The following is a 19,998-nucleotide window of genomic DNA, read 5'->3' on the forward strand; positions in this document are numbered from 1 at the left end:
GCATGTGCTCTTTTAACATTGCCTATGGTGACAGTTATAGTGGAGACTACCTTTCCTGATTTTGTCGTAATCATGACTTACATTGTACAAGGTCAGGAATTCCATTCTGGTCTAGAAATATGTTATGAAAACCTGCTCAGAACAACCTTTTTGCAGTTGATGCATATTGTTGCCATGTGACTTTTTACAGTTGATGCAGCCGGAGTCTAAAGTGACCCCATCTGGGGTCAGACCGGTCAAAGCACCCGTCCCTGCCCGTGAGCCCCCAAAGAAGGTTGGCTACGCCCCTTACTTCACCAGGAAGATAAGAGACCATGCAGTCAAGCAGGGGAGAGCTACACGTAAGTGGATTGTAGCCATCAGGCAGTTTAAAATCCAGATGCTTAGAGAGTATACAACATGCATCACTTCTTTCTTTTCCATGATAGTCCCACTCATTGAAGTTTGATGATGTGTTGCCGTGGTAACTGTATCATATCTGTGTGTGATGGAGCATGGATTGAAGGAAAAGGCTGCACGCAAAAATTAATCGCTGTAAAGATATTAGCAAAACATTTCATGATGTCATTGTTGGGCACCTCACGATACCACTGTGATGTACAATGTATGCTTGTACCTTTTAATAGATCGTGACATTGGTTCTGTATTTGAATGATACAATATTAAAGATATGGAAGGATACTCAGTGGTCAAAATAGATGTGACCTTATCCTGTAAAAACCTGAGAGTACATGATTTTACAATCAAGTAGAGACTGGACATACAATACATTCTACAAGGTATGCCAAACAAAGCAGCATAGTAAGTCCAGGAATGGCAAATTTGAGCAGAGAAGTGATTGAACACCATTCGCAGTCTGTAGCAGGACAAAATGGCAATTTTTGGTACATGGCCTGATTTTCTACATTCCGTCACAGAACTTGACTGTGTGGTCAAGGGTGAACCGGCTCCCGAGGTTGAGTGGTTCAAGAATGACCTCCCCGTCCGTACGTCCAAGAACATCCGAGTGGAATGCGGCGATGAAGGCATTTGCATGCTGAGTTTCTACAACATCCAGCCGATCTCCAGTGGTGTCTACACCATCAAGGCCACCAACGAGGTGGGGGAAGCCGTGTGCACGGCTCGTCTGGAAGTCCAGCGTAAGTCTCTTCGTGATTGCATGCCAGCATTCAAAGTGTAGAGCAATTTAAGTAATAATGTTGTTGCATTTAAGTTGATTTCTTATTTTCAACAAACTATGGATACAGTGTAATGTTCTGGTATACAAATAATGTCACAAAATCAGTGCAACAATGTGATGAACATAGGAAAATGTAATAAAGACACAGGTACATGTAAATTATTAGCAGAGATACAAATAAATGCTGTATCATTATGGTAAACTCAGAAACAAAATTGTTGGAAATGGAGGGGACTGCTAAAAACCAGAGCTTGTAGTATGCAGTCCCCTCATAAAAAAGAAATAAAAAAATCAAATTGCACCCTCCCAAAAAATAATTTGAAAAAAAAAAAAATTATGAGAGCTTGCATGAGGCTTGGAAGTTTCAGTGGAATGAAAAAAGCAAACAAACACATGGAAACAGAATAGAGTAAAATGAAACCAAAGAAAAAAAGAATGAATATCCACCTTTTGATATCTTTGGTTTTCCCCATTCCTCTGACTCAGTTTTCACATTTACAGTTTTGGTCAGTGTGTCTAAAATAAATGAATGAATAAATGCAAACTGGAGACGTTGAATTACAATCTGTTTCAATCGTATCTTTCCCCAGCAATGGAAGAGGAGTTCATTCTCCCCAAGGAGGTGACCAAAGTGTCCAGCAGTGCCATCAAACTGGCCTCTGAGGCGGTCATTCCCAAATTCCTGGAGATTCCGGGCGACAAGAAGGTGGATGAGGGGAAACCCCTTTGTCTGGAGGTTGTGGTGGAAGCCATCCCACAGGCACAAGTTGTCTGGTATGTAGAATGCTTATTAGAAATATTTTGTGTAAGATGTGTCATGCAAAAAATAAAAGAACAAACTTGAATGTGCCCATAAATGTAATTATTTGTTATAGATAGTAATAATAATAATAACAATAATTATATTGATAATAATAATAATAATAATGATTGTAATAATAATAATAATAATGATGATGATGATAATGATGATGATGATGAAGATGATGATAATAATAATAATATTGAAAAGGATGATAATAATGATACACTGTACTAGTAATAATAGTAGTATTAGTAGTAGAAATGATATTAATGATAATGATAGTAATACCACTACTACTACTAATGATAATAATGATAATGGTTATAATAGTAATGATAATGGTGAGAATACTACTTATCATCTTACAATTATTTTTAGAGAAATAAGAATCATCATTTTCATCATCATTGGGAAGAATTACAGGAAAGAAGAGGGCTGACAATAGAATTTTATGTTTAACAAGTTTTTTTTTTGCTGTGGATACAAGATAATCATAGCTTTACCATTATTGTAAGTCTCATACATGTATAACGGGGGCCCAGATTATAGCAACCTCTCTGTGACACCAAACAGGTCCAAGGATGGTATCAAGGTCAAAGGTGAACCGTACATTGTCAAACAAGAGGGGAAGAAACACACCCTCATCATCCCCAACGCAGACCTGGAGGATGAAGGCATCTTCATCTGCACGGCAACCAACCCCGCTGGACGAGCAGAGTGCATCATTCAAGTCAAAGTCAACGGTGAGATCAAGTTTCTTTTTTTTTTCTCCTTCAAATTTATCCAAAGTCTCTCGTTCTTTCCATCTCTCTCTCATTCTCTCTCTGCATCGTCCTCTCTCTCCTCTACTGTCTCTTTCTGTCTCTCACTCAGTAAGTTATTCTTGTCTTTTTTTATGTGTTCCTGTAGCTTTCATCATTTCAAAACATTGCCCCCCCCCCCCCCCCCCCAAGTGCAGTACATTTCCCCTTTTCACACATTATGTACTGGTGTAAATAAGCAGTATTTAATGTTTTCTGTTTTTTTCTTTCTCATTGGTAATGGATCTCTTCTCTGATTTCTATTTCTTAGTCACCATTTGTAGATGATGGGCTTTCTTTACCTTCTTCCATTTCACTTTTTTCCCTTTGAATACCATATCATTTCTCAACTTTTGATCTGTGTGTAAGGAAATGGTGATTTAATTTATTGGTATGAACCTCCCTTTTTCAATTATCAAGTTGTCTTCTGTTTCATAGGATCCATTATTTTCGTCAATGTCTGCCCCTTTGTCAGGGTCAGGTGAACAGTAAATGAGTGACAATATCTGTACACACACAACCTCATATGTTTCTTCTCTGTTCTTTTATCTGTTTACACGTATTTGGAAAAAAGTTTAGTTATACGTTAGATAGGCTGTCTCTGTTGATAAACATGTCATTGAATGCAAACTGTTTCAACACAGAAATGATTTTTCTGCATCTTTTGAGATTTGATTTCTTTGAATGGTTGTCTTGTACAACACTGTAACTCTCCCCCAAATTAAATCATTCTTTTCTCTTCAGAAGCGGAAGAGCCACCGGAATTTGTAACGCCCCTCCAGAACTCGAGGGCCAAGAAGGGAGCCCCGTTTGCCTTTGAGTGCGTGCTGAAGGGAGATCCTGTCCCTGTGGTATGAGGAACAAGAACTTTGCATCACCTGTGATTTAATTTGATTTAATTAGATTTGATATTGATCCTTAAAATGTGGTACCTTTACTTTTACCCTCCTCCACTGGAGTACCACCTTCGTGTGTGACCTGATACAACAAAAGGGTCCGAAAAATGATGGAGGTCAATTTGCTGAAAATAACATGACATTATTCCCTTACTTTTCTGCTTTAGTTTCATATGTGACCGTGCACCTCAAAACGAACATAAAGTCGCACACACTGATTTTGCGTGAGGACTGGAAATAAGTGAAATGGGTCACCCTAGCCGAACTTGACTTTTTCAGATTTTCAGAAAGAGCGGGTCTTCTTTTACATTATGCTAAAATTTGGTATCATAAAACGGGCAGGAAAGTGTGTTTTTTAGCAGTTTATCTTAAACATTTTTAGTAGAATAGTGTGATTAGGTGTGTCTTTAGAATCCCTTTTTCATTTCTGAAAAACCTAGTCCACACTCTTCACTTTCAACTCTAATAACTTTTGAAAGGATATTGCTACTGCTTTGAAAGTTGGCATTAATCATGGATAGAATGTGTTAATGAGGCACGCTTAATTTCACTTTCATCAGATAATCCCTTCATTGTTGTTACCCTGGTGGTTTACTTCCTGTTTTTTGTCCCATTCATCGCACAGCCAGCACGATTTGGTACAGATTAAGCGCTTGAATAGACACTGTACTTCAGAGCCTCTTTACTCAGTTCACACTTTTCCTGAGTTTGTGCTTTCTTTCCAATATTTAGATAGGTTAGGAGAGTCCATTTGATTTGAGTTATAAATCATTTTAAAGCTTAAAGTGTTTTTTTCAGAATATGGTCTTAACTAAAAATTCATGTCTGGCGACTTTTTGTTTGTTTTGAGGTGCAGGGTCACATATATAACACAACTATACAATGTTCTTGGGTGTGGAGATATTGGTGATTTTTTGAGACCATGTCGAGTCGTCTAGGAAATGAGCATTTCGACAAAACTGCCTTCAAAGTTTTCTTTCCGATGCAATTATGATCTAGGGGAAGTAAGACAGTTTTCACCCATTGACAATAGAAGGTCTGCTCAGAGCAACCTCCACGATGTTTGTTCAAGCTTAGCGCCAGCGGTCTACACACGACCAATCAGTAACTAGGATGCCACGCACTGACCAATAAGACCACTCTCTTGTTGCTAGAGGTGGAGTCTATCTAATTCCTAATGTTTCACCATGGCCTTCTGTTGTAATGAGGCACATTGCTACACTTGAGTGAGCTTAGTAACTTATAACTAGATTAAGTTTGGATGGAATCCCTGGTACTGAATGCCAATGAAAAAGCCTGGCAAGTGGAGCCAAGTGCCTGGGGTTTTAACCCGCTGAGGACGAGTCCTGAGTTTACTCCGGCAAATGTGTATGGGAAATGCGTATTGTAGCAAAATCAGCCCATCCTCAATGAGTTAAAGGGTTTAATGGCATTTCTCCTCTCTGTCTGAAGTTTGTTTTGATACTTGTTTTCTCACCTAAGGTTGAATGGCTGAGAAACAACACACCGATTCAAACCGAAAACCCAGACTACAAACTTGCGCGCAACACGGAGACTGGCGTGTGTCGCTTGGAGATCGATGAGGTCTTCCCCGAGGATGCCGCGAGGTACACGTGTCGCGCAACCAATGAGGTTGGCAAAGCAGAAACGACGGCCATGCTCTCTGTTTTCGGTAAGTCTTGTTGTAGCCAAAGTTCCGTGTATCGTTGCAAAAATTGAAAAACGCAAAAATTTTCCTCATTTAACCATGAAGTTGTTACTATTCTTTCCCCACTTAAATTGCTTTTTTTTTTCCTCCGTTGAATATAGTCACAACTTTCTAGGTATTTCTCTGGAACGTAATGGATTCGAGACCACAGTCTTCGCACAATCTTCATCGTACAAGTTTCTGTTATGTTCTCTGAGCTTCTTTTATGCGATCATTTTGTGCACACCATAATTGTTATATCAAAGTCTTTGGTTGCAGCGGTTCTGTGCATTGGGTTTTCAGCTCCTTCTGTGCAGTTTTACCACATGTAATTAACCACACTTCCCTGACTTGAAAAAAAGCTCACCGGCATGGTATGCTGTGTGGAAGAACATTCCGCTGGTTCTGGAGCTAAAGGCTAAAATCTTATTCTTCACCTTCTTGCCAGCATCCAATAATCTCTTCATGCATTTGTGAATCAAAATGCATGAAACTTTTAGTGCTGGTTGTAATTGCAGACCATGTGAACAGGCAGCAATGAATGTGACTCTTCCAATGCAGACAAATCAATATCTAAAAAGTGGGTATTTCAATAGGTCTTGGGAAACTTTTACTTGATCTATTTCAAGTCATTTGCACATTCAAATTATTTACTTTATGCCCTAATCATTCATCAACATATTTTAGATGAAATGGAACATGAGGGATATTACATTCTGGTATTCAGGAATTTGAAGCCCATACAAATGGAGGAGTTTGGTGTGACATTGATATTGAGCTAGTCTTTCATATGCCTTTTGAAATGTCAGTCAAAAAGAAAGTAAAGTGATTTCTACTGTTACAGCATTTTGAAAGTCTGCTTTTCTGACTGTTTGATAATCGACAATGGGTTTGCTGTGCTGCTGGAATGTCACATTGCCTTTAAATTAGCTTTAAGAAAATGAAAAATATTTATAAACATTGTTTAGTAATTTCCTTTGTTTGCTTTTGTTTTGATTGCTGTGAAATCAATTTGCTGACACTGTGAATAATGTGACTGCATACATGCTGGGAATACTTGTAGCTACGTAGTGTGCCAAGTGTATGCATCTTGCTTGTATATAACATGTATGCATAGCGTGCAGGCATTTTATGGAATAGTAGTTTCCAAGGCATGCTGTTGACGTTTCGTTTTGAATGCTGTGATAGAATGCTTTCAACTTGACAGCTATAGCTGTATTAAAGTATGATTGTATGCATTCAAATACAAAGTACATGTACAACAGGAAAGGATATACATTTTCACATTGAAAGTTATAAGAATAAGAAGGTATAATGAAAATGTAATTTTTTTTCTTTATTAGATACACGTAGTAAGCGTAAACTATATCCTCCAGAATATGTCATTCACTCATCTTTATTGTTGCATAAAAATTTTAGTTTCTGTTTCAAAAGAACATCAATGAAGCTCAAAATGATCACACTTGTACAATATACGAGACATAGCATAACAATAGTACCACCAGCGCATTTAGAGATAGAATTTTCAATCCCTGCAAAAAAAAAAAGAAGCTCATTCCTTGTAGCCACAGTCATTCGAATTCTTTACCATGACTATAATAGTGGTGCAAACCTGATTTGGTTTTTGTAGAAATAGACTTCATCATTCTATGTCACACTCAAAATACTGTCACACAGTTTTGCTGAAAGGTGCTCCTTTCCAAGTTGATATTGCTACATTGTATATAAGCCCTCAGTGTGTACATGTATACTATACACACTACATATACAGCCATACACTATAGCAAGTTCCCTTTAATTAAAGGCATACATTGTATCTCATCCACAGCACTAAAAGCCAGAATCTCTTCAGAAATTCTTGGGAGTCCCGAGAATGAATATTGATTCACTCTTTCTGCAGCTCTTTACCTCCTGTAACATTTATGGAAATGAATTCTATCCTTCATTTGTGTCCTACAATTGTATATTCAGAAGTTATAATGAGTCTAATGATACAAAGCTCTAATCAAAGATTATCTTATTGCTAATCTTTCTTTAAAGTTTCACTCTGTAAGCATAAATTGTAATCAATACAGGATTAACTTTATTCCTATGCTGTATGCCAAATATGCATTTACACAGCCGTACACTATGTATGTGTATGTATAATGAAATATCATACACACATGTACTGCAAAAGTGGAAATTCTCATGCACAATCAATGTTTCACACGTGGAAACGTAAAACGATCTATATGTGTTTTCATTTCTATGGAATGAAAATATAAATTACTATTACATATAAAAAGCGAAAAACTTGTGTACTTTTACGTGACTGTGTACTAGTCTTGTGTTGTGTGAAATGTGTGAAAATGTCCACTTTTACAGTAATCAGTATTTCTTTGATGGCACTAACAAAAAATGTATGCTTGTGGGCTTGAATGATATGCACTCTACTAATCCTCACAAACTTGTAAATGCACATCCCAACCTTTGACCCCAGGCCTCGATGAAGAGGACCTTAGAGCTCCCTCTATCTTATCGCACCCCGAGGACCTCACGATACGTGAGGGCGAGCCCATCAGAGTGGCCTGTTCGGTTGGTGGCGAACCGCCGCTCTTTGTCAAGTGGTTCAAAGACGGTGAACTGCTGGACGAGGCGGGTGAGTTCGCGATCTCGTTCGAGGACGACGTCACGGTGCTGCAGGTCAGCGAATCCTTTGCAGAGGACTCTGGCGTCTATACCTGTCAAGTGTCTAACGCGTGGGGGCGCACTTCCTCCAGTGCAAATGTAACCATAATCGGTGAGCGGTGCCCCCTGCCAAAGTTTACTCCTTCGCTACACTTTGTACAAGCCCTAATCTTCCTAATGTCCTTTCAACGATTTCTTACAACAAAAAATATAAATCAATCCTTCTGATCTCTTCATGTTTATTGCTTCATCACAGCAGTCTTATAATCCTTGATAGTTAAAGGCCTTTTCTGGCAGCTTCAAATTTCTTGCATGACTACTGACGTACAATGTATATTGGCCAACTTTAAACTGCATTACAACGTAATCAGTGAATAATTTCTCTGATCTCTTTTCCAAAAATTTTAGAGTGTGCTCTAGAAGATTTGGTGTAGAGAAAGTTGAAACCATTTATCACCAAGTTTGTAGTAGCAGTGTGAAAATTGATGTATGCCTGGGAATGCGTTCTTCTAACAGTGGCAGTGTCTTTAAGCCTGAATTTTTTCAGCATGGATTTACACTATCCTAACACATGCTGTCATGTTCTGTCTAGATACTTACATTGTATGTATTTGCATGGTTCTTTCTCTGGGGCATTCTGTGTATTTGCAGTGACTAAGCATTTGTTGTATTATATTGACTGATAGAATGGACATTTATATCAAACTGCAGTGGGTACATGTATCACTGACTATGATAGTTTGCATTCTTTGCTGTATGCACTGCTGTATCATTCTTTTTGAAATATTAACACAGTCATTATGCCATATTTAAATCTCTTTGTTGTAGCTACATTACGATGCTGTTTTTTTCTTTCCACCGTGTTGGGCTTTTGCCTTGCCTGCGCTTCTCATCTCTTCCATTCTTTCTCTGATGTAACACTCTTACCCCCCAACTAACCTGTAGATGAAGAAGAAGAAGTCGATGCCGACTCGGACAGACAGGCAGCCTGCATCACCTCCAACCTGAAGCCGACGACGGTCCGTGAGGGGGCGCCATTCGGGCTGGCGTGCTCCGTGCAGGGCAACCCCCCGATCGTGGTGGAGTGGCTCCGTGACAACGAGCCCCTGGAAGTGGGCGGAGAGTACATCATGCAGTTCGAAGGGGGCGTGGCCTCCCTCCGGGTCAATGAGTCGTTCCCGGAGGACTCCGGCGCGTACACCTGTCGGGTCTCGAACCCCATCGGCAGCGATTCCTCCACAGCTAAGGTCACTGTTTTGGGTGAGCTTCCCAAGACTAACCTGCCAGCTGTTAGCAGAAATCTGACCTCAGAGCCACACCTTTCATTTCCCTCTTTATGCTCCTTAATATATGATGTTTAATCCTTTCTGTGCCAGGGACTCCTGAAGGTGTACCCCACTATGGGGTTCTTTTGCAATCAGCACTCATGGTACAGAAAGGGTTAATATCTTATCTCCTTCCATTATAACCTCCCAAGAAGGGCAAAATCTTTACCATCCAGTAAGCTGGCATACACTTTATCTCCAAACTGCTAGCTCTAACATATTCTAATCTTGTGGCACACCTTCATCAGGTTTGTTTCTGGCAACAGAATAGCTTACATTAGTATTGCCATAAATAGCAATAACTGATGCAAGCAAGCTAAATTCAACGTACTGAAATGTTTTTAGCTGGAAAAGCGAAATGAATATCTTGTTAGGCAGGTTCCTGGGGACTAACTATTCATTAATTTGGACGTAGAACTAAAACAGTCTATTGCCAATATTGGGTCAAATGAGAATATGTTGAGCAGTTGTTAGCAGGTTCAGATAATCCTTGATATTAGAGGAGCAAGATCGATGTAAATATGCGCTTATCCTCTAAAGATATTCATAACCCAAGAATACCAACTCATTTGTTGGCAATATGAAAATTCTTCTTGTCACAATGTGCCCAAGTGCTCAAGCAAAAACAAAAAAAGAACAAGGAGAAAAATGACTATGTGCTGTGATTAAGGGGGTGGGGGAAGCAAGGGGATTTCCAATCTTCATCTGTGTGATTAAATAGGCATTAAGAGCATGAAGTATTGAAATAAATGTTGCCAGTACAATTGAATGTACAGGTGTATGTTCGATCCATATCAATATGCATTTTGCATTCTACTCCATGTCGGCAAGTAGACAGAAACTTAAAAACTTGTTTATGCGTTCCCTTTTTATGTGGGTATACATATGTACTCTCCTGGTGTGCAATGGGTTAAAAGTGACTACTGTAGTCTGAATATCACTCGCCGAATGACTTGTATAATCTTGTGCCACTTGAGCTGGTAAAGACTTTGCCTGATGATGGAAGGTTGTTTGTCATTCTGTTCTTATCTAGATATTCTCATTATCGTGCTTCATAATATTCACATATACCGTATATTCATTATTCTACTTTGATATTATGCAAACATATACCAGTACAATATATTCATCATACACTGTATGCACTTTATTATTAGCGAGTCTAATTTTGGGACTTCCCAACAATTCTACAAGTGGTTAACTATGCGATCATGGAGTGCAGAGAAATACATATGTGTATGTGCATGCACATGGCAGTCATGTCGGGGTCAGAGTTGGTAGTCTCGCATTGTATTAAGTTTGCGAATATCACCCGACTTCTGAAATTGGTGAAAATAAACAGCCCGCAAATATATGGTGTATACAGTCCGCAAATATAGGTGTATACAGTACGTACATATGAATATGTACAGTATACTATAATGTACACTGTATATACAAAATATACACTGTACAGCTGTATTCATTTTGTTTGTGTACTATAGCACTAAAGTGAATGTAGTAAGACCCGAGAATGAATTTTTGCCTCATTGCATATATTGCATGGATTCACTGCAGAACAAACCTGCATCATTTCCAATGAAGTCTGATTTAGAAAACCATACTTGTATCATTGACACAGTCCTTTATACCTTGTACTGTGCATACCAAGCAAACATACAATGTACACTACTTGGACACATTGATCAAACCTGATACTCAGTTGGTGGTGCATAATAACTACATTGTATCTTCAAATTGTCATTTATGAATCAAGAATGCAATCTCCAGAAATGAGGTTACAATGAGAATTAGCTACAATGTACATCCCATGTACAGATAGTGAACATCAGCGTAATTGTTGTCCACTATACAAATTGTAAATTATGTATTTGTTTGTATCAAGTTTAATTGCTGTTGTTGGAGTTTTTGCTTGAGATTAAGCAAGGCAAAGCAAAAAACCAAAACCAAAACAAAACAAGCAAAAAGCACTTAAAATGGTTGTGATGAAAATTAAAAAAGCAAAACAGATGATACAAAATATATGCACTGTTTAGAGCTTGATACATGTGGGTTCAAAGACAAGGGAATATTCTGCAATGGAACAATGTGATGCATCTTGCTCTACAGCATTCCATAGCTTGAAAAGTGTGAGCATCGTCTGCTGCAAGTGCCAGTTGCCGTGCATTTTCATCTTAATGCTTTGCAAATTTGCACACCATATTCAGCAGATACGTGTAGTGTACTTTCACCATTTGTACTAACACAAACATTTAACATTTCATTTGTCCTCCATTTTCATTTCCTTTTAGACAGCTTTGATTGTTTAATTTCAGCTATGTTTTCCTCATTTTCTTTCATTTTCAAGTTTGTTTTCTTTCCTCTATATGAAGGACTGATTTCAGAGACCTGCCCATTTTTCTCTCAATTAAATCTTTGTGATTATCTTTTTAGTCCCATCCAGAGTTCTCACATGATATTACTGTATCTCCTTCATTTAGCTGTATCTTTGTGGTACATGTATTTTATATTCTGTATACAATATACAATGTATATTCTTTTGTCCTTTACTAATCATTTCTTTTCTTTGACTTCCATTCCTGTCTGTACAGTGTATGTGTCTTTAGATTTAGTGTTGATACAAATCAGTTCACCACAAGTTCATCTTGCATTCCTTCTGTACAATACTATACAATGTAGTTACAAAAATGTATTCTAAGCAAGCTACTCTTTTGTATGTCAGGAATTAAGACTAGAGATACATGTAACATACATATGTACACTAAACCCAAACTCATATAGTTTATTTCCTTTCTTTATATATTTTAGTCATTCAAAACAAGTGAAGCTATTGTATGCACATGGTTTATACAAATGTAGTGTAAGTCATACATTGTAAAGTCTGTAGTTATATGTACATTGTACATTGTATCCTGCATCTGCACATTACAACGTATATCACATATTTATACTATACCTATGAAGAGTGTGCATGTAGATAATATCTATACAACAAGATTAGAAAGTTTCTCCCATCAAAAAGTCCCTTTAATGAAATGAAATTATGAATTTCAAACCTTAATGATAAAGGTAAGTATCCAGTACATTATACATGTAATCTTATTTTCTGTGGAATACCAACTGGCGATTTACTCTAGAATTTACATACAGTATTATTTGTATCACACTAAGGACCTTGTGGGGTTCATTTAGGGATAAATGAACCACTTGCTGTGAAGTGTGTGGCTCAATTGCACTCATCTGAGAATACTCTTTCAGAACTACCGTTCTTGAAAGAGGAACAATTAGTGATAAAATGCTGAATCATTCACACATGCCACAATGCAGGTTTTTGGATGAGTGATGCACATGCTGGTGACTGTAGTATGGATGTATTAGTTGGACTCAAAATTGAATCAGAAGTGTGCTGTGAACATGAGATCCTGCTGCACATCATATTGTATCTTTTTATCTCACACTGTGTTTTCTTGTTTACACCGTGTTAAATGATCTACACTGTACACTATGTCTTCATGATGTCCACCTTATTTCAGTGATCAACACTTGTGGTGATCTACACTGTGTTTTCTGGTTTACACCGTGTTAAATGATCTACACTATCTTCATGATCTCCACCTTGTTTCAATGATCTACACTTGTACACTGTGTTTTCTGGCGTACACCTGCACACATACTTTCTTGGTCACAACTCACCAGCATTCCTTTGGTTTTTCATTGTTCCCATTTCAAGGAAGTGCATAATTTCAGCCTCTGCTTTAACGTCACCATCATGTTTACAAGCCACACTTTCTCAATTTTGATAGCCTTACAAGAACTGCAACTAGGAAAACTTACAGCAGATACAAGAGGCATCGAACAAACTTCTACTGATGATAATATAAATACAATGTACATGTACATTATATGCAGTGGCGGATCCAGGGGGAGCGCATTGGGTGCACCTCCCCCTCCCCCTTTTTTTGTGGCTAAAACAAAAGAAAAAGAAAAAATGGGGTAGGGGTGCGTGCGCCCACCTTTAATTTTGTAAAGGTGCCCCCTCTTTACAGAATTCCTGGATCCACCCCTGACATGAATGTATTTGCAATGAGTGCTGTGTCCAGTTGTTGAAAGTGTGGTACATGTATGTATGGAGCAAGATAGGATGCTGTCATTTTTAAGCTTCTTTCATGCCCGGTCCACTTGTACCCCTCACACCCTCCCCTTCCCCTCTTCCCCCTTACAGAGGAGACCTCGCCCACCCCACCCTGGATTCAGCCCCTCAAGCTGGAGTCCGACTACCTGGAGATCCCTGTTGGTCAACCGGTCAAGCTGGCCTTCAAGGTGTCCGGCACACCGGAACCCAACGTCACCTGGCGTCACGACGGTCGCCAGGTTCACTCCAGCCAGAGAATCCAGGTAGCCACTCATTTGATGAAGTATGCAGTGTCCCAAGACCCATGTAGTTCCAGTCATCATTGTATTTTGGGAGAAGTTGCAATGTTTGATGAGAAAAGTGATTATTCCTACATTATGTATATTTTGCAGATTCGGATATACAGTGTACATGTATTGAATTACATGTACATTGTATATTGTAAAAGGCTGCATAGTTGAAAATTATTGAATTACATTGTACATATGTATACATGTATCTATCACTATCATCCAATCTTGATTAGCCAGATATCTAATAGCATGACAAAGGCCAGTGATTTAGACTGAAGAGTTAGATGCCAAGGGTTGATTGTGCATTTGTTCTGATCTTTGTGCATCACTTTGAGGATTCGAGTAAAGAGAAAACTCAACAAAAATATCCCTACACTGTTTCACTGTCACTGTGTACCTTTTATCTGTAATATGATGTCTGATGCAAGATTCATATACATGTACACTGTATGTCATATGTGATGTTAAAGTTGAAGTGTTGAAAATTGCATAGCAATCTGACTGTTATTTTGATATTTATAGAACTTTTCTGAGACTTGAAATTGAGCTGAAGACCCAACTTCTTTTCACTCCAGCTAACCAAGGAAGATACCACCCACACACTGGAGATCAGGAAGGCGGAGCCGGATGACTCGGGCCAGTACACCATCAATGCAGAGAATGAGAAGGGCCAGGAATCCACATCTATTCAAATTAATGTGCCACGCCCACCCATTGAGGTGTAAGTGATGCGCTCTCTGTTTCCTGTTTACTTGTGGGGGCAGTGATTTAAAAAAAAAAATGTTCAAGATACATGTACATTGTATCACATTTGATGCATACAAGTGTACATTGTATATGTACAGTAAAATGTACAATGTAGGTCAGTTCTATCACAGAACATCCTACCATATGAATTTTTTGCAATAAAGCCTAAAATATAAGGAGATATCACTATTTTTCTCATTAAACCATAACTGTAGACAGTTTAGTCTGGAAACATTTTTATTATAACTATTGTTCATTTTTTGTCTATCTTTAACAATACTTAACCTCAGTTATACTGGTTCAGATTTTTGCATGGGTTGTTTCTATCCCAAACTCAAATTTTAGAACTATTTTGAAGCACTAATGCTGGGTTTTTGTTTCATCTGCAAATGGTAAATTACGCCTTTAAAATCATTGCTTGCCATGATCGACTAACTTATGCTGTACATTGCCTTGGTTGTATTTTTTTTTTTATTTTTTTTTTTTATAGACATTTAGGATATTGTAAAGATCTTGATGGCTCTGAAAACAGCATCATTGTTGAAATTGACCGACCTACACATACAATGTATTAGCAATAATGTACACTATATTCTGTTATTTTGTCTCTCCTACCCATATGTGCAGTGTACCCATGCAGCAAGAGCAGCAATGGAGTGCCCCGCCCCCACCGGCCAAGACTCCTCCCGGCACTGCCCCTCGTTTTAAGACAAGACTCTCGGACAAGACGGTTCCAGATGGGCAGCCGTTTGAGCTGACATGCAAGGTTGCCGGGCAACCGACTCCAGACATCACATGGTTCAAAGGTTAGGAGCAGTGAATGACAAGGGGACCAATTGCAGAAGTTTTTGTGTTGCGAGTGCACCAATTACATGGGGTTGAGTGCTCAGGATGATGATGATGATGATGATGGTGATAATGGTGATGATGATGTTGACAATGATGAGGATGGTGGTGATGATGATGTTGACAATGATGATGGTGGTAATGACGATGATGTTGACAATGATGATGATGATGGTGGCGATGATGATGATGATGATGATGTCGCAGATGATAAAGGAGATGATGGTGATGATTGAGATGAGGGTAATAGCTACAATGTGACCAAGGTAAGATAACAGTGTGTGAGTAATAATAATGCTTGTATTGATGGTGGTGAATGTAGAGATTTGGCAATGATAATGCCAGTAATGATATTTGCTATGATCATTATGATGAATGATTTGGTTGTACCGGTAACTTGAAACAAAAAGATATCCTGTCATAGTCATTATGGTATGAATTACGTTATGAAGTTTACAATTAAATATTGTAAAGTTGACCAGTCAAAGTAACGTGGAGAGGGTGATTGGTGATGATTGTATGATATACAACTGTGTACATATTTGTATTTTCAAATTACATTATTTAATATTTTCTGTTTTTTATTGAAAACTAGACAACAAGCAGTTGACAAAGGATGAGCCACAATACGAGCTGAGCTTCATGGAAAGCGTGGCACGTCTGGACGTCCGAGAGGCCTTCCTAGAGGACTCTGGTCGCTACACCTGCCAGGCTACCAACCCTCTGGGGCGGGATATCACCTCTGGCCTCATCACTGTCAAATGTGAGTTGGTTACCATGGTGATTGATTCTCATCTGTGTCGTATCGAGCTGTCTGGGTTCCTGGTCACTTTCCTGTTATGTAATCAATTGGTCCTAGGTTTTAGGTCCAGTGAAACCAGCTTGAACCAATATACAGATGTAGCTATCACCCCGTGTCAAATTCAGTGTGTGTGGATGAATGTACAATATGCATAGAATCTGTTATTTCTTTTACATGAATGTGGAAAAGTGGATGGTGATTTAAAAGGTAAGATTGTAAAGGTAAAAAAGGTAAAGGTAAATTGTAAGAAGACTTGTATGTCTAACAGCAGAAAAAAAAAATTTGTAGGACATGACAGGAACTACAGTGATATTGGTAGGTTTTAATCAGGACAAAAATGTTTGAACAAAATATTACTCCATCCTCCATCAGCGATGCCCCCAACCCCACCTGTCATCAAGCCTGTTGCCATGGAGTCCAATCACCTAGAGATACCAGTTGGTGAGCCCATACTGCTGAAGTTCAACATTGAGGCCTTCCCCCCACCAAAAGTGCGCTGGTATCACAATGGAGTGCCGCTGAAAGAGACGCCAGAAATGGAGGTGAGCTGAAATACATAAAAGTGAAAAATTCATCAAGTCCATTAACTCACAGACAATCTGTTCTTCTAGGATTACACTGTATGGAGTTATCTACTGAAATCATTTCATTTTAGACATGTATTTGGCTTTGCGCTTTGCCATAAATTTCTTCTCATCTGGCTACTGGTGGAATGCCGTCACTTTTATTTTTTTCTTCCGGAAATAATTTCTCATTCTCATCTCATTCTTTGGAGATGTTGGGATAATAAAAAAGAAAGAAAAATGTTGGGATAATTCCTTTCTTACCCATTGCAGGAGACCTGAGGGTTAAAAGGTTAACGGGAATCAAATGATAGTATACATGTATCTCCATGTGTGTACAGCCAATAAAGAGTCGCATTTGGGAGACTCTGTATTGACAAAAAAGCCAGAACACAGATTTTGAGGTTTTGCAACATCTTCATGTACGTTGTACTGTAGTACTGTTATCTGTGATAACTGACTGATTGTCATACATGTATCAATATAGTGTTTATAATTTTTTCTTCTCTGGTTTGATTTAATGCTCTTTTTGCTCTTTTTTGTTTATATCCCTGCTTTTATGTAACTCATGATTGCCAAGAAGATTGATTTCACGAAAGTTTTGATTCATACCCACCAGTCTCCTGCTAACGATGCGAGAACATCGTAGAGTGAAGAAACCTTCCCTAAGAGCTACATTGTCAGAGACTCCAACTCTCCCGCTTTCGGCGGGAGATCTCCCGCCGAAAGCCCATTTTTGCAAAATCTCCTGTTCTCCCGCTTGAGATTAAATTTCTCCCGCCCTGGCTCTGTGTCTCCCACTTATATGGTTATGTAGATGCCAAGCAATTTCATATGCATGCATGAATAGCATCTGCATACGATATATGAAATGAAGTTTTAATAGCCAAATATATGATTTGAATCATTGAATTATTACACTGTACTTTTACTGAGTGCCATCGTATGTTGAAAAATAAGCCTGAATAGCATGAGAGAGCATCTAGAACCCTAATAAACCAAGGGACTTCGCGCTTCGCGCACATCAAGTTGGAGTTTCCCGTTTGCTAGGGGTTTCAGGTGAGAGAATCTCCAGATCAGAAAGTGCTTGGGGTTGGAGTCTCTGCATGGTATGCGTTCTCTATTGAGAGGAATATGGTAGTGTCAATTTTGTTTTTTAATTATTTTGCAGATAATCAGCGAAGAAACAAACTACGCACTGAACATCAAGGAAGCCAAGCCGGAGTTTTCCGGCATCTACACGGTGATCGCGGAGAACGACAAGGGCTCTGAATCGACCTCCATTGAGATCGACGTCGTCCCACCGAGGTGAGACTTTGCTTCATCTTTGAGTTTGACTATGTGTTTGACTATGTGTCAAATGTACAGCTGTGAATTTCTGTGTGCAAATCTATGTGTTAAAAGTTTTTCATGTTTTGAAGTTCTGTACTCAACACAAGTATAATTGTAAGAGTCATATATTTTGTTGACATGAAAGGGAACATGCGTGGCAGCAAGATCATTTCCTACAAGTATCTTTTATACTTTGCCCTATATGTGATTGATCATGAGGTCTAGTTGCTCTTCTTCTTTCTGCCCCTTCTCTTACTGTTTTCTATCTCTTGTTTCACCCGTTGAGGATGAGTCCTGAGTATACTCGGGCAGTATGTACTCTTCCCATTCTGTCAACCTGATGGTCTTCTATCACAGCTGCTGTAATAATTTGGTGTGTGTGTTTTTTTTCAATTCACCCGGCAGAGAAAAGTTGGTGGTGGAGGTTGCTGAGCCCACCAGGGCACCTCTCCAGTCTCGCTTCTATGCCCAGCCCGATGTCCCTGTCTTTGGTGCGGCCACCGCACCCCGCTTCCAGAACCGTCTGCAGGACATCACGGTCCTGGAGGGCGAACCCATCGAGCTGTCGATCCGCGTGACTGGCCAGCCGACGCCCCGCATCTCGTGGTACAAGGATGACCAGCCGCTGGCGGACAAGCCGCAGTACGAGATGAGTTTTGTGGAGAGCGTCGCCCGGCTGGACATCAGGGAGGCTTTCCTAGAAGACTCTGGCCGTTACACCTGCAAAGCCACCAACCCGGCTGGACAGGACACCACCACGGGAGAAATCATTGTTAAAAGTAATTCCAGATTTTGATCTCTAGTTTTTTATTCTAAAATTCAGGTTTGAGTGAAAATAAGACAGTCTCATAGAAATCTAAAAAAGAATATGATGTTTTTTCAGCTTCACTGGGAAATATCACGTAACACTTTAGAGCCAATCACATCTCAATCACATCGTAGTAAAGTACAACCTCTTCAATATTTTGTGATAAAGTCAACATGGCATACACCTTGTCTATAGTGTCCATCTTCCCACAAAGACTACCTTTGATTTCTCTGTAATGGGTAGCAATACACAGGTCTGAGTGTGTATAGGATGTCTCCCAGGTATGTGAGAAGTGTACATGTATGTCTCCTGTATTAACCCATTGAAGACTTGGGACTTACATTTTATGAACCCTTTGAAGAGTAGTCCCGAGTATACTCAGGTAGATGTCTATGGGAAATGCATGTTATGGCAAAATCAGTCCATCCTCAAAGGGTTCAGACATGGAGTCAAAAGAGGCCTGAGCTTTTGATCCCAGCAGAATCTTCTTCAGAGGCAAAGTGACAGACATACATAGTAAGCTGCACACAACATACATTGTACATGTGCACTTTCTGAAAGGGACTGAGCTACAGAACAAAGAAAACAAAAAGGGTAGGTTACATGTCCCAAGAAGGAAATTGGATTACTGCAAAGGGGTGTATGAACAAACAAAAGGAAGAGGTGTGGCCAGTAATTGATCCCAGGAACAAACAAAGGGAGAGGTGGTATCAGTAATTGATCCCAAGGATCAAAGAAAAGGAGAGATGGGCCCAGTAATGATCTCAAGGATCAAAGAAAAGGAGAAGTGGGCCCAGTAATGATCCCAAGGATCAAAGAAAGAGAAGTGGGCCCAGTAATGATCCCAAGGATCAAAGAAAGAGAAGTGGGCCCAGTAATGATCCCAAGGATCAAAGAAAGAGAAGTGGGCCCAGTAATGATCCCAAGGATCAAAGAAAGAGAAGTGGGCCCAGTAATGATCCCAAGGATCAAAGAAAGAGAGGTGGAGCCAGTAATTGACCCCCAGGATCAAAGAAAGGCACAGGCGAGGCCAGTAATGATCCCAAGGATCAAAGACAGGGAAGGATCAAACAAAGAGAGAGGTGGGCCCAGTAATGATCACAATTATCAAA

General features: G+C 39.3%; 1 protein-coding gene across 1 annotated transcript in view; it reads left to right on the forward strand.

Moving 5' to 3' along the window:
* LOC139728705 (uncharacterized) overlaps nt 1–19,998 on the forward strand; it is a 169,470-nt gene that overhangs the window by 134,617 nt on the left and 14,855 nt on the right. The window contains exons 44-58 of the mRNA XM_071639651.1: nt 191–341; nt 918–1,139; nt 1,771–1,954; nt 2,559–2,728; nt 3,530–3,636; nt 5,164–5,353; nt 7,851–8,150; nt 8,984–9,298; nt 13,586–13,758; nt 14,364–14,509; nt 15,163–15,341; nt 15,977–16,144; nt 16,556–16,725; nt 17,918–18,054; nt 18,484–18,857. Of these exons, the coding sequence (XP_071495752.1) occupies nt 191–341; nt 918–1,139; nt 1,771–1,954; nt 2,559–2,728; nt 3,530–3,636; nt 5,164–5,353; nt 7,851–8,150; nt 8,984–9,298; nt 13,586–13,758; nt 14,364–14,509; nt 15,163–15,341; nt 15,977–16,144; nt 16,556–16,725; nt 17,918–18,054; nt 18,484–18,857 (2,986 nt within the window). The remainder of the gene's footprint in view (nt 1–190; nt 342–917; nt 1,140–1,770; nt 1,955–2,558; nt 2,729–3,529; nt 3,637–5,163; nt 5,354–7,850; nt 8,151–8,983; nt 9,299–13,585; nt 13,759–14,363; nt 14,510–15,162; nt 15,342–15,976; nt 16,145–16,555; nt 16,726–17,917; nt 18,055–18,483; nt 18,858–19,998) is intronic.

The sequence above is a fragment of the Diadema antillarum genome, unplaced genomic scaffold, assembly GCF_040938485.1.
Source record: "Diadema antillarum isolate AM-2024a unplaced genomic scaffold, OU_Dant_1.0 scf00000019, whole genome shotgun sequence".
Taxonomy (NCBI): Eukaryota; Metazoa; Echinodermata; class Echinoidea; order Diadematoida; family Diadematidae; genus Diadema; species Diadema antillarum.